General features: G+C 34.2%; 2 protein-coding genes across 2 annotated transcripts; one reads left to right on the top strand and one right to left on the bottom strand.

Moving 5' to 3' along the window:
* The first annotated feature begins 6831 nt into the window (after positions 1 to 6831).
* On the top strand, positions 6832 to 10147 carry LOC127097114 (heterogeneous nuclear ribonucleoprotein 1). Its single transcript, XM_051035625.1, has 2 exons — positions 6832 to 7277; positions 8609 to 10147. The coding sequence occupies exons 1-2, from the start codon at positions 7056 to 7058 to the stop codon at positions 9797 to 9799; spliced, it is 1413 nt and encodes a 470-aa protein (XP_050891582.1). The 5' UTR covers positions 6832 to 7055; the 3' UTR covers positions 9800 to 10147.
* A 1405-nt stretch (positions 10148 to 11552) lies between these two features.
* Positions 11553 to 17810, bottom strand: LOC127097113 (uncharacterized). The gene is made up of 22 exons (XM_051035624.1): positions 17423 to 17810; positions 16528 to 16745; positions 16339 to 16444; positions 16139 to 16240; positions 15899 to 16037; positions 15668 to 15815; positions 15460 to 15583; positions 15194 to 15374; positions 14590 to 14618; positions 14353 to 14501; positions 14152 to 14254; positions 13920 to 14015; positions 13777 to 13832; positions 13572 to 13695; positions 13412 to 13474; positions 13236 to 13295; positions 12918 to 13153; positions 12739 to 12832; positions 12475 to 12611; positions 12247 to 12327; positions 12046 to 12151; positions 11553 to 11917 (listed from the first exon to the last, which is right to left on the bottom strand). The coding sequence occupies exons 1-22, from the start codon at positions 17594 to 17596 to the stop codon at positions 11855 to 11857; spliced, it is 2589 nt and encodes an 862-aa protein (XP_050891581.1). The 5' UTR covers positions 17597 to 17810; the 3' UTR covers positions 11553 to 11854.
* Positions 17811 to 18983: the final 1173 nt, after the last annotated feature.

The following is an 18983-nucleotide window of genomic DNA, read 5'->3' as shown; positions in this document are numbered from 1 at the left end:
ATAAAATGCTCAACCTCCATTTTCTAACTAATATGGGACTTAGAACTCACACTTGTTTCTCAATAATCTCCCCCCTCAAGTGTGAGTCCATCCATTATGCTCCCTCTTAAGTGGAAGCTCTTTCATCCACATACTTGTGCCACCATTGATAGACACCCTTATCTCGTAATGGGAACTTCAATAGAGCATGTCGCCTGACCATCATGTCAGGAAGACTTTCGACATAAGGAGTCGGTCCCTTAGTCGAACCATAGCTCTGATACCACTGTTAGGGAGTCTGAGAAAGTTGGGAGCACTAATGGTACCAATGCTTCATGACCACAAGAGAAAGAGAGAGAGACACCATATATAAACCCCAAACCTTGAGGTTTTGGGTTGAGATGTGGCTTCTCCCTCTCTTATAGTCCTGGATCATTGGTCTCATTAGTGTTACCGACTCTCCCAGACTCCCTGGGAGTGGTATCAGAGTCGTGGTTCGACTTTGTGGGAGGAGCGAGAGCTGGATCTGGTGTTGGATCCTGTTATAGTATGTGGAGGACTCACACTTGTGGAGGAGAATTTTGGGTACAAGTGTGAGTGATTAAAGTCCCACATTGCCTATGAATGGGTGAAATGTTGGATTTATAAGAGATTTGACTCATTTACCTAACACCTTAAGGTTTTGGGTTGATACGTGGTCTCTCTCTCTCTCTCTCTCTCTCTCTCTCTCTCTCTCTCTCTCGTGATCCTGGAGCATTAGTCTCGTTGGTGCTCCATACTCTCCCGTACTCCCCAACAGTACATACTGATAAGAAAAGATTGGTTACTTAGGGCTATAAGCAAATTCATGGTGTAGACTATGATGAAACCTTTTCACTAGTTACAATGCTCAAATTTGTTCTAATTTTACTTCTATTGTTGTATATCAAGATTATGAAATATGGAAGATGAATGTCAAGACTATTTTTCTTAATGGGAATCTTCTTGACGATGTGTACATGATACAACGTGAAGGATTTGACATACCAGAAGAAGCTAAATAAATATGCAAGTTATAATGATCAATCTATGACTTGAATTAAGGTTCCAAAAGTTGGAATATTTATTTTGATGAAACGGTAAAATAATATGGATTCATAAAAAACGAAGATGAACCTTATGTATACAATAACGTTAGTAGAAGCTTGATCGTCTACCTGATATTATATGTAGATGACATATGACTCATTAGAAATAATGTTCATACCTTGCAACATGTGAAAACATGGCTAGTGAAATGGGTTTCTATGAAGAACATGGTGAAATAACCTATATATTAGGAATCATATATATATATATATATATATATATATATATATATATATATATATATCACAAAAATGGCTTGGCGTAAGTCAAACTATATATATATATATATATATATATATATATATATATATATATAATATATATATATATATATATATATATATATATATATACTATATATATATATATATATATATATATATATATATATATATATATATATAATATATATATAAAGTGCCGATACACTTTAATAAGCATGGTTCCAAGAAAAGATTCATATATGCAACATGACTTATGTCTATAAAAAACACTACCATTCAATTAAGGGATAAAGGGATCACATGAATAAGGTTTCATATGCATATGCAATAAGATCTATCATTTATGCCATATTATGTACTCGATCAAACTTCTTGTTTGATTTAAATGCAACGAGTAAGTACTCGTATGATCCTGATAATGCTCATTGGGTTTTTGTCAAGAATATCTTTAATTACTTAAGGAGAACTAAAAACTCATTATTTAGATATGGAGGTCTAAAAAAGTTCGATGTAATTGGATACACTTATGATAGCTTCTTGAAAGATAAGGATGACTTTAGATCACAAACTGATGATGTGTTTTGCTTAAATGGTGGCGATGTGAGTCGGAAAGTTCGAAATAGGGTACAATTACTGGTTCTTAAATTGAGGGTGAGTATATTGTTGCCTCAAATGTGAAAAAGAAAGTTATTTGGATTTAGAAGTCCATTAATGAACTTGGCATAGTCCATAGCATTGTGGATTCCATTCATCTCTATTAATCTCTATTGTGATATACTTATGCGATATCGCTATATATATTATATATATATATATATATATATATATATATATAATATATATATATATATATATATATAAGATGTGAAGATATGTAAAGTATCAACACTTGACAATGTCACTAACCCATTGACAAAGTCTCTCGTGCAGCAGAAGCATAATAACCATACTAGATCTATGGGTATTAGGTGTATACCTAATTGGCTATAATGCTAGTGAGAGATTGTAGGTGTAAGCCCTAGAGGCCAATATATATATATATATATATTTATATATATTATATATAATAAAAGATGTGAAGATATGTAAAGTATCAACACTTGACAATGTCACTAACCCATTGACAAAGTCTCTCGTGCAGCAGAAGCATAATAACCATACTAGATCTATGGGTATTAGGTGTATACCTAATTGGCTATAATGCTAGTGAGAGATTGTAAGTGTAATCCCTAGAGGCCAATAATTTTATATTGAACTCAGTACATTGTCCAGGGATGGTAAACGTGCCTGACCATCTGGGCATGCCCGTTTTTCTTGCAATTTTTTGCGTGACAAGTTAAAGTTTTAGTCCCGCACCCTATAATGTGCCCGCCCCGCCCTTTTTTTTTGTGCGTGGGCATTAACATAAAATTTTGCATTTTTTGGCTTAAAAGCTATAGTGCATGCATGCCTGCACTGCCCCCACACTCATTTTTTGTGGGACATATCAAGGTTTTAGGCCCACACCCTTAACTATACTGGCCCTATCCCATTTTTTTGCAGACTTTTGCGTGAATAACTTAAATCGGAAGGACATGCGCGTTTGTCACCCCTACTTTTATTGAATTATCTATTAATAGTAACAAGACATTTCTTTGTTATGTTTGTTTTTCCAAAATAATAAGGTCCCTAAATTAGCTAGCCCATTTAATGAAACGTTAAATGTGACTTAATCACGAGATCTCATTAAACGTAAGAACATTATTCTTAAGTATCCATAATTAAGTTTTATTATGAAGTGAGATAACATTATGGATATGCAAGTTATAATGATCAATCTATAAATTGAATTAAGATTCTAAAAGGTTGAATCTTTTTTTGATGAAACAATAAAATAATATGGATTCATTAAAAACGAAGATGAGCCTTATGTATACAATAACGTTAGTAGGAGCTTGATCGTCTACCTGATATTATATGTAGATGACATATAACTCATTAGAAATAATGTCCATACCTTGCAACAAGTGAAAACATGGCTAGTGAAATAAGTTTCTATGAAGGACATGGTGAAATAACCTATATATTAGGAATCAAGATAATATATATATATATATATATATATATATATTATAATATATATATATATATATATTATATATAAGAGAAATGATATTTTAACACTATTGACATTACATTGTATATAAAGTTTCGATAAACTTTAATATGTATGGTTCCAAAAAAGGATTCGTATATGCAACATGACTTATGTGTATAAAAAACACAATATCATTCAACTAAGGGATCAAGTGCATAAGGTTTCATATGCATATGCAATAAGATCTATCATGTATGCCATATTATGTACTCGACCAAATTTCTTGTATGATTTAAACGTAACGAGTAGGTAGTAGTATGATCGTGGTAATGCTCATTGGGTTTGACAAGAATATCTTTAAGTACTTAAGGAGAACTAAAAACTCATTATTTAGATATGGAGGTTTGAAAGAGCTCGATGTAATTGGATACACTTGTGATGGCTTCTATAAAGATAAGGATGACTTTAGATCACAAACTGATGATGTGTTTTGCTTAAATGGTGGCGATGTAAGTTGGAAAGTTCAAAATAGGGTACAATTACTGGTTCTTAAACTGAGGGTGAGTATATTGTTGCCTCAAATGCGAAAAAGAAAGTTATTTGGATTAAGAAGTTCATTAATGAACTTGGCATATTCCCTAGCATTGTGGATTCCATTGATCACTATTGTGATATACTTATGCGATATCACCTCATTTCTCTCTCTCTCTCTCTCTCTCTCTCTCTAGGAGATGTAAAGATATATAGAGTATCAACACTTGACAATGTCACTAACCCATTGACAAAGCCTCTCGTGCAACAGAGGCATAATGACCATACTAGATCTATGGGTATTAGGTGTATACGCTATAATGCTAGTGAGAGATTGTAGGTGTAAGCCTTAAAGGTCAATAATTTTATATTAAACTTAGTATATTGTCCATAGATGGTAAACATGTATGACCATCTATGCATTCCCGTTTTTCTTGCAATTTTTTGTGTGACAAGTTAAAGTTTTAGTCCCGCACCCTATAATGTGTCCGCCCTGCCCCTTTTTTTGGGCGTGGACATTAACATAAAATTTTGCATTTTTTGGCTTAAAAGTTATAGTGCATGCATGCCTGTACTGCCCCACACTCATTTTTTACGGGACATATCAAGGTTTTAGGTTCACACCATTAACTATACTCACCCTGTCCCATTTTTTTGCGGGCTTTTGCGTGGATAACTTAAACGGGGAGGACTGCGCGTTTGCCACCTCTACTTTTATCGAATTATCTATTAATAGTAACAAGACATTTCTTTTATATGTTTGTTTTTCCAAAATAATAAGGTCCCTAGATTAGCTAGCTCGTTTAATGAAACGTTAAGTGTGACTTAATCACGAGATCTCATTAAACGTAAGAACATTATTCTTAAAGTATCCATAGTTAAGCTTTATTATGAAGTGAGATAACATTATAACGTCGAGACTATTATGTTGATAGACAGCTGATCACATCTCATGGATCATAGATAAAGATATTTCAAGTCCTCACATATGTATGAATAATAAGAGTAATATTTATACTAGATTAACACACCATGAGAATACTACGTCGAATATTATGCAAGCATCATAAGTTATTCTCAATGTGATAGGGGTGTATACCACAATTCAACCTGAAACGACTATGGACCTTATATGTGAAGTTGAATACTTTATTGTCAATCAAATGTTGCTCGTAACAGGATGACTATAAAGATGGCTGATGGACACTCCATAAATCATGCTAAGGGACGTGAGTAACTTAATGAAATTTTCTCGTCCTGCATAATAATGATATATGCCTAAGGCATTAATATTGAACGAGACAAGGGTGACACGGTTTATGCCTTGTGTTCAATATAGAGATGAGGGCGAAAATGTAATCATACACATAAACATTATCATGAAAATATTTTGTCAAATCACATGACATTTTCGTGACCTGGGTAGCAGTGATGTATTACTAGATATTGCTCACTATTCATTATATTAAATGTGTGATTTTGTATAATGGTTAACGTCACGAGAACTTACATGGTCACACACATAAGGACATATCAATGAGAGAAAAAATGAATAAGTGAAGCTTATTCGATTACGCGGTCTTGTGAAACACTAACATTAATTAGAAAAATATGGTACATTATAAGGTACGATGTACTTAAGTGAACTACATAACATCATAAGATACAATGAGTTCAAGTGAATTATGGAACACCATAGGGTACAACGAGCTTAAATGGAATATGGAACACGATAAAATGCAATGCGCTTAAATGGAATGCGAAACACCGTAAGTTACAATATGCTTAAGTGGAATACAGAACACCACAAGGTATGATGAATTTAAGTAGAATCCAATACACTATAAGATACAATGCACTTTAGTGAGCTTGTTTAGCTTGCATCTCACACAAGCAGTTATATAAATAGAACCTTTGTGCTGAAAATTTCCAACTTTATGAAATTCGTGTGAAACCCTAGCCGTAATTTCTCCTATTCGCACAAAATCTTCATTCATAGCAGCTCATATTAAGATTGAAGACACTATGTTCATGCGAATTGAGTAAGGCGTTGTTGTTTAGTGTTCGTGATCGTTCTTATGATTCTTCATCAATAGTTAATAACCACAAGAAATAACCAATCTAGCACTGATCATGTCCATTCGTAAGGTTCAATTTAGGAAATTTTTATTTTTTGTTGTTTTATATCACAATTTCTCTTCACGGTCATATGCCGACTAAGGGATGACAAATCATGTGTTGGTGAGGTGACCCCCCTAGTATTGGGATTTAGGACTATGTCTTGTTATGTGAGGATGAACTCAAAGTTTTTAGGTCTATTTGAGTCTACAACCCTAAACATGAAGTCCGAAAGGTAGTGAAATGCTTAAGAATATTATTGCATTTCACTTGTCTCCCAATCACAGGGCTCAAGATGGATGAAATGCGTTAAGAGCATGATTTCGATCCAAAACCTAAAAATAGAAAGTAATAATGTGGAAACTTTATGGAGAAATCTTCATCGTACATATTTTCTTAATCGAATTAATGTATGTTTAAAACATCTTTTGAAGTTTCATTCTCACGTCCTCGTGTTTCAACGTGAAAATTGTGAAGCCACGATTAACAGTTCCAACATAGGGTCACGTTAATAAACACCACAGTTTCGAACACTAATTAATGTATGTTTGAATTTGCGTCAGGTTTCTCGCATTCCAATATACTTCGACTTTGGACGTATTTGATTTTAAACACATTTTGGTAGATTACTAAAATATCCCCGTATTTCCAAATTATAACAAGTATACACAAAGATGGAAGCATATTCTTAAAAAATGTAAATGAAATCAAAGAAATCTGAGCCGTTAAACCCTACTATATTTTGTGAAGAAATCTTAGCCCTTTTCTTACATATATTTATTCATACACATATACACTCTTTCTCTCTCTTTCTCTCTCACATCACATACAGCCACAACGCACGAAACCCTCTTCCTCTTTATTCTTCCCTTCTCTTTTCCATCCCCAATTCCTCAACTTCTCCTCTCTGCAAATATCATTCAAATCCCTATTCATATACAGATATATATTCATACTCGCAGAGAGTGAGAGAATAAAGGAGAGAAGAGAAATTAGGAATGGATTCGGATCAGGGAAAGCTTTTCATCGGTGGGATTTCATGGGATACTAATGAGGAGAAGCTGAAGGAGCATTTTGGCAATTATGGTGATGTTTTGAACACTTCAGTTATGAGAGAGAAGAACACTGGCAAACCTAGAGGTTTTGGTTTTGTAGTTTTTTCAGATCCTTCTGTTCTTGATAGGGTTCTTGAAGACAAGCATGTTATTGACGGCAGAACGGTTATGCCTCTTCCATTTTTGTTTTGTTTTTTTTTGTTTTTTGTTTTTTTGTTTTTGTCATTTTCATTGAATGTTCTGCATACCCTTATTTACCAAAGTTAGGGTTTCTCTATGTGGTTGAGTGTGTTTTGTGTTAAAATTTGGTATTTCATGTTTTAGCTTGTTTATTGTCGTTGCTGCTTCTTAATTGCAGGTGGGTTTTTGTTTTGTTCAGTGATTAAGGCTTTAATAGATGTTCGTCTATGGATTGTTTGTTGTTTTAATTGGTATGCAACTATTTTTGGTTGTATATGTTTTGTAGCAGGGACCTAATTATTTTGTTAATGGTTTGATTTGATTGTCTTAACTCGAGACAAGTTTTTAAGTTTATGTAAAACAGTCATTTGATGTCATTTTTGTGTGCTGTGTTTGTGGACAAAGTTGTTTAGAAATCGAATACTTAATAGTTATGCTACCAGCTTTGGTTAACCTGTTGTTAATAGATCACTGAGTAATGGAATTAGACTGCAGGGATGCATATTCCCCTGCTCTTTGTTTGCTGTAGAAACTAAAAGCTGCTTCGTTAATTGGGGAATCTATTAAATGTTGCTTCTTTGGTTGTATTATAGGGCATCACTTTTCCAATGTGTAATAGGCAATTGCTAATGAATATGATCAAGATGCTTAGTGAAATGATTCAAAATAGAATGTATCAAATGAAAGTAAAGTTTAATGTTTCACTTGGGGCAGATGTTATGAGAATACATTGGAATATTGAATGAAAAAGCAAAATCTTTCAATACATTGCTGTTTTGTCACATAAATTATGTTTACATTCTATCTGTGCTGTAGCTTATAAGTTTTAAGCTTATATCTATTTGAAGTTTTCTGAAATCTTGGCAAGTATATTTATTTATGTTTATGATAGATGATACTGTGATAGTTGTTACTATCTTAATATTCTAGCCTCATTATTGAAATCTTGAGATGTAAATAAATAAGAATCTTTTGAAGTTGTGAGCATGTGATCCATTTCCTTTAACAACATGCTTACGCCTGAGTGTGAATTAGGAATCAGGATTACATTATTTGTTTGTGGATGAGGATGCATTTGCGTAAATGTAGAATGCGTAATGATTCTCTTGGGATTTATTGATAGTTTTATCATGTTTTGTTTTGTATGTCTTTGGATTTGCCCAAATATCTTGATGCTGTAACCTAAAATATCAATGTTTTGGTATTGCTAATACTATGGAATATTGATATTAACATGTGACCCAGATACTGTTTTTGATTTACTTCCTACTATTGATTATAGGCCTGACTAGAAACTTTGTAATTTTGTTATTCAGGTTGATGCGAAGAGGGCATTCTCAAGAGAGGACCAACCGATTTCTGTCACTTCAAGAACTGGAAACTCTAATTCAGGTTTGAGTTCAGGTAATGGTGGAAATATGAGGACCAAAAAGATATTTGTTGGAGGGTTACCCCCCACTCTGGCTGAAGAAAAATTTCGTCAGTACTTTGAGGCATATGGACATGTAACTGATGTTGTAGTCATGTATGATCAGAATACTGGACGACCAAGAGGATTTGGGTTTATTACATTTGATACTGAGGAGGCAGTTGATAGGGTTTTGCACAAGACATTTCATGATTTAAATGGTAAACAAGTAGAGGTAAAGCGTGCACTTCCAAAGGATGCCAATCCTGGTGCAAGTAGTCGAATGATGGGTGGTGCTGGAGGTGGTAGTGCAGGAATGGGTGGTTATCAAGGGTATGGGGCTTCAGGTGGCAACCAAAATGCATATGATGGTCGTTCGGATTCTAGTAGGTATATGCAGCCTCAAAGTGCTGCAGGTGGATTCCCAACTTATGGCTCCTCCGCTTATAGCGCTGCTGGATATGGGTATGGTTCGGCTAGCAATGGCCTTGGTTATGGTGCAGCATATGGAGGTTATGGCGGTGCTACCGCTGGTTATGGTGGACCTGCCGCTGCAACGTATGGGAACCCAAATGTCCCTAATGCTGCTTATGCTGGTGGTGGCCCAAGGAGTTCATGGCCCGCTCAGGCTCCCTCTGGCTATGGCTCTATGGGTTATGGAAACACTGCTCCTTGGGGTGCTCCAAGTGGTGGTGCTGGATCTGGTTCAGCAACTGCAGGTCAATCCCCCAGTGGAGCTGCTGGATATGGGAATCAAGGTTATGGGTATGGTGGTTATGGTGGGGGATACGGTGGAAGTGATAGTTCTTATGGGAATCCAGGTGTATATGGTGCTGTTGGTGGGCGTACTGGGAGTGCTCCAAGTAGTAATGCTAGTGGTCAGAGTGGTAGTGAACTGCAAGGTAGTGGTGGAAGTGGCAACTATATGGGCAGCGGCTATGGAGATGCAAATGGAAATTCTGGTTATGGAAATGCAGCTTGGAGATCTGAGCAGGCTCAAGCATCTGGTAATTATGGGACTCCCCAGGGAAATGGTGGGCAAGTTGGTTATGGTGGTGGCTATGGTGGTACTCAGACTCGACAAGCCCAACAACAGTAATTTTGATAGTTATCTTTTGCTGGGTCTTGAACTTGACTTGAGGGTCTCTGCCTGTATTCTTAAAACATGAGCTTACAATGATTTCTTTCAGCGGCAAAGGAGTCACTCACGTTCGACGTTCATACACAATGGGACTGGTTGAGTTGCTTGAATCTCAGTAGTTTGCAGTATTTGCTTTCCTAGTTTATAATAAGTAGAATGGTTGAAGAGATACTAGATGATACTTTCTATTTTAGTATTTGTTTCTGGGTGTAGTTTTAAATTGCGTGTTTATTGTTTTAGTTGATATGGTATGGATTGTCAGTTCTTGTAGCATTTGAGCTATAGTATTTATTATATTTCACCCTATATGATTGTTTGATGCAGCTTTTTGTTTTGTTATTTTGGTGACTTATTCTCTTTCCTCTGGAAGGAAATCTAATGGTGTAGGCACATGCATTAACTGTTAGAACATGTAGAAATAAGCTGATGTAGTCAAGGTATTTACTGATAGCAGTGGACACTTGGGTTGGTTGATCACTTCGTAATGCGTAGCGATAATGGTAGTGATAATAGAAACTTTGAAGATGGCATAATCATTTTCCCCCTGTATTTGCACTTGTGTTGTACAGGAGGAGAGGTGCAGAGGTGCACGAGTATTGAAGTGGAGCCAAGTGTCCACTCATGTCATGGCTAAGGAATGAACTCTGTATTTCTGGGCCAGCACATCATCAAATTTGGAGGTTCCTGACTTTTCGAGTGATAAAATGTCATAACCTTCTACCGGTTTTGTGGTGGCTGACAAATTTTGGGATGGTTTGCAACACACTGAATAAGCCTGTTAAATGCGACTCTTTAGAATAAGGAGTTGTTACATTAGATTTTGGCATGTTAAAATACAAGTTTTTAGAGAATTGTCTAAAACAATTTTATTGTGATAGGAACACTTTTTATTAGTTGTCTTTCAGTTTGGTGTCATCTTTCAAGGTGTGAAATTGGTTTTGCTCTATATGGTAAGGGCCTTTGTGTCCCTTACCCTTCAAGATATACATTGCCAATTCTTTTATGTGGGAAGTGCCTTCTGTTTATCACTATTGTTGCAGGTTATACACTTATATTTGTGGAGATATTTTGAAAACTATCATAACGGTTTTCTATTCTCATGTTATACATTGTTTTGATGCTCCACACCATTTTTATAATTTTAATAACTTAATTATTTTATTTGAAAGTCACAATTTTGTCTCTGTTCTGGTTTTCCTGCACCATCTATTGTGGAAACCATTTTAGTCTTTAGCCACAAACTACTACTGACAAACACAACTACAGACCGACACAACCACCTATGGATCTGGTGGTGCCTTCTGAATGTGGCGGTGGTTGGAAAGATGAAACTGCCAAGGCGGATGCAGAAATATAATATTTTTATCCTTGGTGTGAAAGATGAAACCACCAAGGGGGATTCAGTAAGATACTACCTCTCATCTATCGCTCTAGATAATGGACACGGGGTGATTGATCTATCGCTCAGGATAATGAACAATGGGTGATTGCATTTCATTGAAAGATTAAGAGTGTGATTTAGGAGTACTATTGTCTTTTCTATTGCAGCTGATAAAAGTCTCTTTTCATTTTGAGGATTCTACATTTTTTCTTTGCTCTTTCTTTGATGCTATGTTTTTTCTTTGTTAAATTTTTATTTATTTATTCTTTATTCCTTTTTTTTTTGTTTTGTTTTGTTTTGACGCTGTTTCTTCATGCTTGCATTGTAATATAGAAAACACAAGCAACAAAATTTCAATTCTGTGCGAGTTATGATAAGTATTACATACAAAGCTTATTCCGTTTTAAAGAATATATAACTTTTTATATGAAAAGAAGCCTCACAAATCTAACTGTTTGCCACTCCAAAGCAGCACAACTCAACTCCTCTACCCTAACAATATTCAAGAAAACAACAATGGTATATTTATTTTGCTGATAATCACAACAGAGAAACCATGATATTAATCAATAAAAATGAGATGAGATACAGCATCATGTCAATGTTTATTGCAGGATTGTGCGAGGTTATGCTCAGGGCCAGCTTCTGTATGGATCGCTGAATGCATTAACGTTACCAGGGCGCGAGAAAACCACCTACACAGCACATAAAACACATCATATCATATCACTACTTGTTACAGTTTGCAAAACTCTCAGATCAAATCTTGTATGGCTTTAGAATAAAAATTCCAAATTTACCAATTAATGTAAGAACAATGTACCTGATAATTCCCAAGTGTGCGTGACTTAAAACCAGCACCACAGTAATCAAAATAATATTCCCATGTTCTGATAAACTTTTCATTGAATCCAAGAGCCAAAATTTCACTGACATCATAAAAATAAGTTTAGTGTAAACAATAGTATAGTTACTTGAATATAACATAAACAAGTACTATGTTTCAGTCAAATCAATAATATACCTCTGCCTTTCCAAGAAGTTTTTTCTCCACAGTCTTAGTGTCTGATAGTAATGAATTCCTAAGTTTTCAACATGTTCCACACTGCATTTATGTTCATTAATAGAATTCAACAGTTACTGTTACGGTCTTGTCTTAGTGAATTTTCGAGATTCAACTCACCTAAACTTTTATCAATCAAAACGAGAAGAATTCAGAAGAATTCAAAAGTTACTTATGTAAAGATTGTACCATAATCTGGATGTGGTTGCCATGGCTGATGTTATCCTACTGAGAGAAGGCAGGCAACCTCCTGGAAAAATGTATTCCTTTATGAAATCCGAACTGCGCCGATACTCATCGTAACGCTCATCCGGGATTGATATGAACTATAGAGCATAAACCAAACCATCTTCAATAGTTAGCCCCGATTTAAATACCAGTAACAATGTATTTGTAGTGATTATTTCATTCGCATATAACAAAATAAGCAATGCATGCCGTCTAAACAAATACCTGGAGAACAAGAAGTCCATCATCGGCCAATGCTGATTCACAACAACCAAAGAATTCTTCCATGTATTCATGTCCAACAGCTTCTATCATTTCACTGAAATATGCTTATACAACAAGTTACGTACTATGCTGGAAATAAATGTTATGTGTACTTGAATCTGCAAAAACTAAAATGTTACCAAGATATAATCCTATCGTATTTATGCGTCTTTCGCAGTTGGCGATAGTCACATAGAAGAAATTTGATATTGTCTTGAAGGCCGGCATCTTGAACTCTTTTTTCTGCAAGCTTGAGTTGCTCCTTTGACAAAGTGATACCAGTGTATTTGCAACCAGTTCTTTTAACAACTTCAATGGCTAAACTTCCCCATCCACATCCAATCTCAAGAATTTCATGTTTCTTCTCTATTCTAGCCTTGAGTTGTTTCAGGAAAAGTTAGAAAATTTCGCAGAACAGAATCTAAAATAGCTATAAACTAAAGACCAAAGGCACTTACTTTTTCAATTAGAAGAGATATTTTTCTCATTTGTGCATCTTTCAAGTCTTCATCTTCATTCTATCAAATAAAAAAAATAAAAAAAGGAAAAATGTTAACCAGTTACTGCAGAAACTGAAGCAGGTATAATCTTTATATGAAATTTAGTCAAACATCAAAATAATGATTGTTCTTGCCTTGAAAACTGCACATGAGTATGTCATAGTTTCGTCCAAGAAAAGTGCAAAGAGTTCATTACTCTACAAAGACAAAATAAGAAAATAGTGGTTGCAACTTGTTCATTGAAAGTAACTGAATTTAGGAAACTTTGTAGTTAATATATAATCGTATTTATACCAGATCGTAATGTCTAGAAATGTTCCTTCTAGCTTGTGTAAGAGTATTTTTCCTTGAAACATGGTCCATGAAGAACTTTGCAGACGTTAAACCAGCCGTAAATAAAATCGGTGTCCACCAACCCCTAAAGACACATGAGAAGAGTTTGAAATGAAAATCCAATTGAATGGCTTAGGGTAGGCTTCAATTCAATAAATCAACTTACCTACTCTTCTTCAATTTTGAGTTGGATGCATTAAAATCTCTATTGGCTATGAGAACCTACATGAAAAATACCAAGGTAAATGGAAGTGAAAGTTAAAATCTTAAAGATACAACAATGTATAAGATTTAGATGAGTATGCTTACCGAGAAAAAGTTCAAGAGACCTTCGTCTTTATCGACAAATGAAAAGTCTCCATTGATGTACGCATCTGCTATGCCTAAATCTGCCTGTGTCATGATCTGACAAACATGTAAAGAGGGTTACGTTTTATATCATTGCCAACTACTATGAAGCACCAACACCAAACACGATACTGATATGTAGACAGATCAACCCGTAGGTTTACATTTGTATATGAAACTTATAAGTACATACCTTCCAATAAAATTGAGGATTGTGAACTCTCAAAACAGTCTTTGGAGAACACTTTTTTCCAGTTCCCTCAAAGGTAAACATTGTTCCTCCTTCCTCCAATAAGCTGTAACACCTCAAAGTAAATGAAAAATATGTTATAAGACATTTTTGCGTATGGAAAATTCATATTAAAAGTGTACATACTAGTGGAAGCGAACTCACGTTAAAGAACCGGTAGTAATAAAATAAGTAAGGAATCTAGTTACAAAGTGGCGTGCTCCGAGTTCCTTCCAAGAAGGTACCATGTGTTTTGGGTTGGTCTTACGGGTACAACATTTTCCAAGAACATCATGAGCAGCAACCATTCCAGCCTGCAAAGTTCAATCTCACACTTCAGTTGTTTCGACAGGTTGGTGACATTTTGCAATGGATCTCTTTTAAGAATATTGCTTTAGTTACCTTTAATCCATCTTCATGAAATCCATAACCTGAAAAGCACAAACATTTACTTAAATTATATGAAAATCATAATATCTCTATTTGTTAATAAGATAGACATAATAATCTTAATATTATGACTCTCATTATACTAAAATTCATGTAAAGCAGAAATAAAACATACTCCAATACATAATAGTGATTTAGTGTTCTTGGTTCTCTTCTTTCTATGATGAAGATGCTGATTCTTATGAGAAGTTAAACATATCTATTTTCCTTCTAGTGTCTGTCTTTATAAGTTTACAGTTTCTGTCTTACTAAGTTTTTAGTTTCTGTCTTTATAAGTTTATAGTTAAATTAAGTTACATAACAGCTCATTCAGACGGGATATAAAAGAAACATTATTAATCTTGAATGTCAAAATAAAACTTCCATTGACTTTAGTTCACATATAAACACACATGATACAAGTTGAAATATCCTATGGAAATACTTAGGAGGATCTTCAAGAGTATTCTAAAATGACAAAGTAAAATACGATGTTTGAACTAGAATGAAGCACATAGTTTTTGCCACATAAGTGCTTTTGAAACTTTTGAAGTAAAGACAATGAGCAGGAATGTACCTTGGTATGCCCCAGAAAACCAGATTGTTCTTTTCCCTTGAATATGGTCTAGCTCTACTGAAGCTTTGTATGCAGCAACCGACGGTACGGGATGGCCAGTTGACCACTTAAGCAAGGTATTTTCTGGTACATGATCTGGATTCAGAGTAACTAAAAAGGGTTCACCTACTTCTTCAATATTCTACAAATTCGTAATAATCACTTAGTATATCCACATGGAATCACTCTATGATGAATGCATTTTTAATTATGGCAATGTTACCAACCTGAAGAATGTTTAGCCAATATGTCACACAAACTTTGTTGTTGTTACTTCCAAGAAAATTCCAAGCACTCCATGCTGCTGGGTTTTGAGGCATAAATTTTTTATCGCGATGAAGGTAAATATCACTGCCAACACAGATCATAAAACAATAGTTATGCATTTGGACTCATACAACAAAAGAGTTTCTTCATATTAATATCGGATTTTACCTGTGTGCATATTGAAAAGCACCGAGAATTCTTCTCTCATCATACGTTGCTTCATCTCCTAATAATCTCAAAGCATCGGGTGCATGTACTGCCATTATGCATCCATCATAGATTTCTTCGGAACCATCTTTGCAGTGTACAACACATCCTGCAAAAGTGTTTCAATTTACTTTTCGTTTCTTTATGGGAAGGAATTGAAAGAGTAAGAAAGGCTTAAGATTACTTACTCACCTTTTTCAGATTCTGAAACCAAATCTACCTCACAATTAGCAATTATGTGACTACCATTACTCTGAAGCTCTTCTTTAACCTTCTTAACATAATTCTGTGAGCGCCATCGGACAGTTAGCCATTGCGGTCTTCCAAAGAGCTGCAGAGAGGATCAAGCGAATAAATAAGTAGTCTTGAATGTTTTTGGTTAATAAAAGCTATACTAATATGGGAGAGAGAGTCAGTTATTTGTCCTAGTACCTGAAGTAGATGGTGATTGCGACAGAACGAAAGAACTGAGAAAGCAGAAAAGCTCAAAACTCCTTCAGAGGAACATGACCAAATAGAACCACAAATTGGAATCTACAAGTATTTAGTTTCATAAATATACAGTTAACAAAAGAAAACATATTTATATAGAAATCAAAACATCATATATATTAATGTGTGACTGAACTCACAAGATATGCTTTCTGAAATAATTCCGAGTAACCCCTTGACTTGAGGAACTGCCCCAAGGACTCATTGTGATCCATATCTGGGTTACTCTCAAGCATATCAATATAACTGCAACGAGAAATGAAACAAAAATGAGAATATCAACTGATATATCAGATTCAGAGTATAGACATAGTAGGGTAGTAACTTGCCTTATAGCATCATCTTTGAACTTAATAATTTCCCTAATCATTTGCCAAAAGTAAGGATTCAATGCATTCCTCTTCTGTGCAAATAAGCCGGACAAACCGTTTCTGCTTCCCCATTCGCAGCCGCGGCCTTTGTCTAGGCTGACAGCGAATGACATGTCTGATAGTTCCATATCTACTCCAAGACTCTCAAAGAATTCCATCATATTGGGATATGTCACCTGTGTTCATTAGTCCATGTTACATTCTCAACATCCTCAACAATACCATTGTTATAAATCTATAATCATTTCATAATATCTTTGATTCATTCAATAACAGCTCCTATAACATGGTCTAACACAGATCCAAAAAGTGAAAATTCTACTTACCGAAATTATTTAATTTTACTGTTTATTTACCCACATGAAATTTTCATGGTCTGTGGATTGATGTTTCATAATTAAGCTTAAGAGTGTAATTAATTTCTTTAGTTAACCAAAATATTTAATCCAGGGAAATGCTATATTTGGTATGAAGCAACTGTCACGCTAGGACCACTGGTGGGTCTATATGCCAACTTTTGCTGTGATATAAATTCTCTGGTTCTTATTGGCCCAAAAAAATCTAATAAAATCACAAATGCTAACTAACAAGTATTCATTTTTGTTTTTATTTTGAATAAGCCTAAAATTTATTCTGTTAACGTACCACTAATGAAAACCTAATCAAAATAAAGTGCTTCCCTTTCACTGTTTTGGATAATGTTAAAGCTAACACTAGTAGTATTATTTTTTTATAGTTGAATACTAAGGAAAATCCGAAATGAATTATGAAGAATTGAAGTAGTAGTAGTAGAGAAATTAACAAGAAAAAAAAGTAATTAAAAAAAGAGATGAATGAATTAAAATTAGATTACCCTGTTGAAAACCATAAAACCAAGGTCCAAATCAACACCATCAGCATTAACAGTTTTTGCATGACCACCCAAGTAATCTTCCTTCTCGTAGAGAACCACATTGACTCCAGCTTTGGCCAATACATAAGCTGAAACCAAACCACTAATCCCAGCACCAACCACTGCAACTTTCATATCTTATCTTCTTCTTCTTCTTCTTAATATAAGAAAACCAAACAACAACCAAAAAAGATGTTGAGAGTAAGAACTTTGTTCCTTCTCTTTCTGTGCAGCAATGTGAAGAAAAAACAAAGAATCCAAATAAAGGGTTTAAGAAAATGGACCCGGCATTCGTGGAACCCAATCCTCCACAAACAAGTGAGTGAACCGTGACAAGTTTGATAGAAGAAAAGTACTATAATAATAGCAATACACTGTATTTAAATCGGTAAACTAAAACTAGAAGATTATTATTTAATTCATTTATCTTTAATAATATTCTTGAAAAAACCAAAATACCTTTTTAACTTGGTTAGACCTTGACCAACGAAATAATACTATTTCTTTTGGCAAAATAATGAGAAATATTATTTTTTAAAAATATTTATCTAATTTTAAATAATATTTTTTTATAAATTTTCTCTTAATAATATATTTTTTGTGATAAAATTAACATGAATATATTAATAAAAAATAATTAGTTCACTTTAAAAATAAAATATCTTATAAAACGAGAAATTATATCTAAGGGAAATGTAAATAATGATTGAATTTTTCATAGAGATAGTATGTGACTGAGAATGTGGCAGTCATTCATTTTTATTTTTTCTGTTTTGTAGCCCCAACAAACAGTAAAAAAAGCAAAAACGGTTAGTTAACAAGTATTCAAACTTAGTTATCTTTTGATCCATTAATATCATCCAATTAGGCATCAAATTCGATAATGAGAATATTAATATCTGTTGCGACTCTATTTAATTTTCATAATCTAAAATATCAGGTATATTATTGTTGCTTAGTATATAAAATATTTGAATATATGTTTAAAATTTTTATAAAAATTGTTTTATTTTATTATTTATAATATAGTTAATATTTAATTCCAAGCGGAAAAGAATAAAAAATTCAACCGTCTTTCTCTCTCCCTTGCCATCCCAATATTCAATGCACGTGAATATGTTTCTAACAAATTATTGTGACAGAGCTGGACATACCTACCAGTAGAAATATGTTAGGTATGTACACAATAGAGGCCGTGTGTTCTACGATTTGAAATATTTTACATCGATTAAGAATAATAATTGATTTGTTTTTTAAATAATTATTTTTTTAAATTTAATTTTTTCAATAATTATTTTTTAAAAATATTTATCAAAATAATCACTTTTCAAAAAATATGTAACATAAGCGGCGGTTATATGGGGGCATCCAATGAAAATAGTTTCATTGACGCCACATGCAATGACGCATACATGTGTAGGTCATGTATAGACACCACATGCAATGGCGCATGCATAGTGCACTCTATGTGTGCGTCAATGCATGTGGCTACTGCTCCACCACTCATTTATAAATACAACAT

Source organism: Lathyrus oleraceus, chromosome 6 (genome assembly GCF_024323335.1).
Source record: "Lathyrus oleraceus cultivar Zhongwan6 chromosome 6, CAAS_Psat_ZW6_1.0, whole genome shotgun sequence".
Classification (NCBI taxonomy): domain Eukaryota; kingdom Viridiplantae; phylum Streptophyta; class Magnoliopsida; order Fabales; family Fabaceae; genus Lathyrus; species Lathyrus oleraceus.
The sequence above is the reverse complement of the archived record's forward strand: the minus strand, read 5'-3'. Positions and strand labels throughout refer to the sequence as shown.